Source organism: Pteropus vampyrus, unplaced genomic scaffold (genome assembly GCF_000151845.1).
Source record: "Pteropus vampyrus isolate Shadow unplaced genomic scaffold, Pvam_2.0 Scaffold157, whole genome shotgun sequence".
Taxonomy (NCBI): Eukaryota; Metazoa; Chordata; class Mammalia; order Chiroptera; family Pteropodidae; genus Pteropus; species Pteropus vampyrus.
This window is the reverse complement of record NW_011888938.1, coordinates 427,813-429,021: the sequence shown is the minus strand read 5'-3', so window position 1 is coordinate 429,021 and position 1,209 is coordinate 427,813. Positions and strand designations below refer to the sequence as shown.

Below are 1,209 nucleotides of genomic sequence, written 5' to 3'. Positions count from 1 at the left end.
CAGATCCCCTGCTTGGGATGGGACCTCGGTGAGCCGGTGTGGCTGGGACCGTAGGCCCTCCTGGGGGACAGTGGCTGGGACCGTGGGCTCTCCTGGGGTGTACCCCTGCCCGTCCAGCACACCCACTACTTAAGTGTGCAGTCCAGCTGGCCCCTGGCCTTGGTCCTCGGCCCCTGCTGCCTCATGCTGAGGTGAGGGGGGCCGACCGATGGTCCCCATGGGCAAGGCGGCCAGTCTGGAGTCTCCAGGCCTGTAGGACGTGGTTCCCACCCTGAAATCATCCCCAACATGATTGCGTTCGTGGCTTCCTGCCTGGCCAGGCCAGCTCACAGGCCACACCCCTCACCGCTGGCTCCTGAGTCGGTGTCCAGCACCAGGCACTGCCCAATGAGCCACAGGCCCGGGGAAGCTGCCCCCACTCCAGAGCCTGTGGCTTCCCTTGCAGGGGTCCCGCACAGAGCAAGCTGATGATCAGGTTCCTCCAGGTAGGGGTGTCCTGAGAGGTAAGGGGCCCTCTGTGGAGAGAGCAGGCATCTGGGGGGCCAGGAGCAGCCTCTTTGACCCCCTAGGAGGAAGCAGAGGTGGGTGACGCTGGCAGCTCCTCCCTGGTCACTCAGGACCTGCTGCATCCCCCCACAGAGCTGCCAGCTGCTGGGGGCCCAGACCCGGAACCCTCTGAGGACTGCCCCGATGGGGTAAGAGGCCACCTTCTCCCTGGGGTCCTGGGGCCCCACAGCCAGGCCCTGCTCCTCTGAATGGCCCAGGAACCCCGGCCGACGAAGCCTTGCAGCCCCTTAGCTGCAACCCTCAGGCCCTGCCCCGGCCAGCCTGGGCACACAGAACCCCCAGCACCTTTCTGTCTGGCCCTAGGGAGTGGCCCCAGGGGGCTCCGAGCCCCTGGTGACCATCATGGTGCAGTGCGCCTTCACCCTGGCCCTGAGGGCCCCAAGAGGAGTGGCCCCGCCCACCCTGCGGGCCCTGCTGAGCCAGGCCCTCCCTCTCCAGGCCCAGCGTGGGCAGCTCAGGTGGGTAGGAAGCCGGCGGGGGGTGGGGTGGGGGCTTAGCTGGCCCAGGGCAGTGGCTGGAAGGGGCTGGGTGCACTGGGGCGCCTGGCGTTCGAGGTCGGCTCAGGCCCTGCAGCCCCTGTGGCCCCTCTGATGACTCTCTTTGCAGTTACCGAGACCCCGGTTCTGGGCTCTGGGTCCCCCT

At 68.0% G+C, this 1,209-nt stretch overlaps 1 protein-coding gene across 1 annotated transcript in view; it reads left to right on the top strand.

Annotated features, from left to right (window-relative positions):
* The window catches only part of NOXA1 (NADPH oxidase activator 1), a 4,179-nt gene that overhangs the window by 2,281 nt on the left and 689 nt on the right, over positions 1-1,209 (top strand). Inside the window, exons 4-6 of the mRNA XM_023536492.1 lie at positions 446-503; positions 640-695; positions 871-1,025. Of these exons, the coding sequence (XP_023392260.1) occupies positions 446-503; positions 640-695; positions 871-1,025 (269 nt within the window). The remainder of the gene's footprint in view (positions 1-445; positions 504-639; positions 696-870; positions 1,026-1,209) is intronic.